This window comes from Musa acuminata, chromosome BXJ3-5, assembly GCF_036884655.1.
Source record: "Musa acuminata AAA Group cultivar baxijiao chromosome BXJ3-5, Cavendish_Baxijiao_AAA, whole genome shotgun sequence".
Taxonomy (NCBI): domain Eukaryota; kingdom Viridiplantae; phylum Streptophyta; class Magnoliopsida; order Zingiberales; family Musaceae; genus Musa; species Musa acuminata.
Window position 1 is genome coordinate 38,963,134 of NC_088353.1, and position 947 is coordinate 38,964,080.

A 947-nucleotide genomic window follows, 5' to 3' on the forward strand; every position below is an offset into this window, starting at 1 on the left:
GAATAATGTACACAATTGACCAACCTTTCAACTCGTTGATCTCTCACCACGTCCCTTTATAAATACCCATCATGCATCCCGTCTCCCTCCCATAACCAGATCGTCGTCTACACTCAAACCTCAACCAGCCTTCTCCCTTAAACCTCGTCAGTTGCACCACGTAAGAATGACAATGAGGTTCTTCTTCGTCGTGGCATGCGCCATGGCCTTGACCACATCTCTTGCCTTCCCCGTTTCCTCTGCGGAATCGGACGAGCGCTCGACAGCAGCAGCAGCACCGTCTTCATTGTCCCTGGGGATCTACTCCTCGCTTAGGCATCACAAACCGAGAGGCTCGATGACCTGCGACAAGTTCCCTAGAGTTTGTCGCGCCGGCCACCACTGCTGCAGGAAACAATGCGTGGACGTGATGACCGACAACCAGAACTGCGGGGAGTGCGGGAAAAAGTGCTGGTTCGGCCAATCGTGCTGCGGCGGCAGCTGCGTCAACGTGATGTATGACCCCAACAACTGCGGTGGCTGCGACAAGAGGTGCACGAAGGGTTGCTTCTGCCAGTTCGGGATGTGTAGCTATGCTTAGAGCATGATTCATTCATCACTGTGACACCTATACACTTGCATTTCTACTTTCTTGTCGTGCTGTATTCTATTCTATTCAGTTGGTCTGTTGTATTTGTTGCATTCAGAATTATAAGCGAAGGAAATAAATACGAATAACGTGATGATGTAATGATTAAGCTTGACATGATGATGTTGGAATTGAACTTATTCATCCTTCCAATCAACCATGAAGAAGTTTGAAGCACATCAAGGTATTATTATAAAGAAGTTCTCAAAAGGTGAAGCACATTAAAAACCCTATAGGAGAATGAACCAAACTAAATATTAATTCTTGGAAGTTGAAAAATCACTTAGAGAAAAGATATTCACATTGAACATATTAAATT

At 45.5% G+C, this 947-nt stretch overlaps 1 protein-coding gene across 1 annotated transcript; it reads left to right on the forward strand.

Annotated features, from left to right (window-relative positions):
* The first annotated feature begins 202 nt into the window (after positions 1-202).
* LOC103985921 (protein GRIM REAPER-like) lies at positions 203-580 on the forward strand. Its single transcript, XM_009403774.2, has one exon. It carries the CDS (start codon positions 203-205, stop codon positions 578-580), a length of 378 nt encoding a protein of 125 aa, XP_009402049.2.
* Positions 581-947: the final 367 nt, after the last annotated feature.

What these genes read in the sequence shown, in the direction of transcription:
- LOC103985921 (XM_009403774.2), top strand. Translation starts at nt 203, where the DNA reads ATGGCCTTGACCACATCTCTTGCCTTCCCCGTTTCCTCTGCGGAATCG.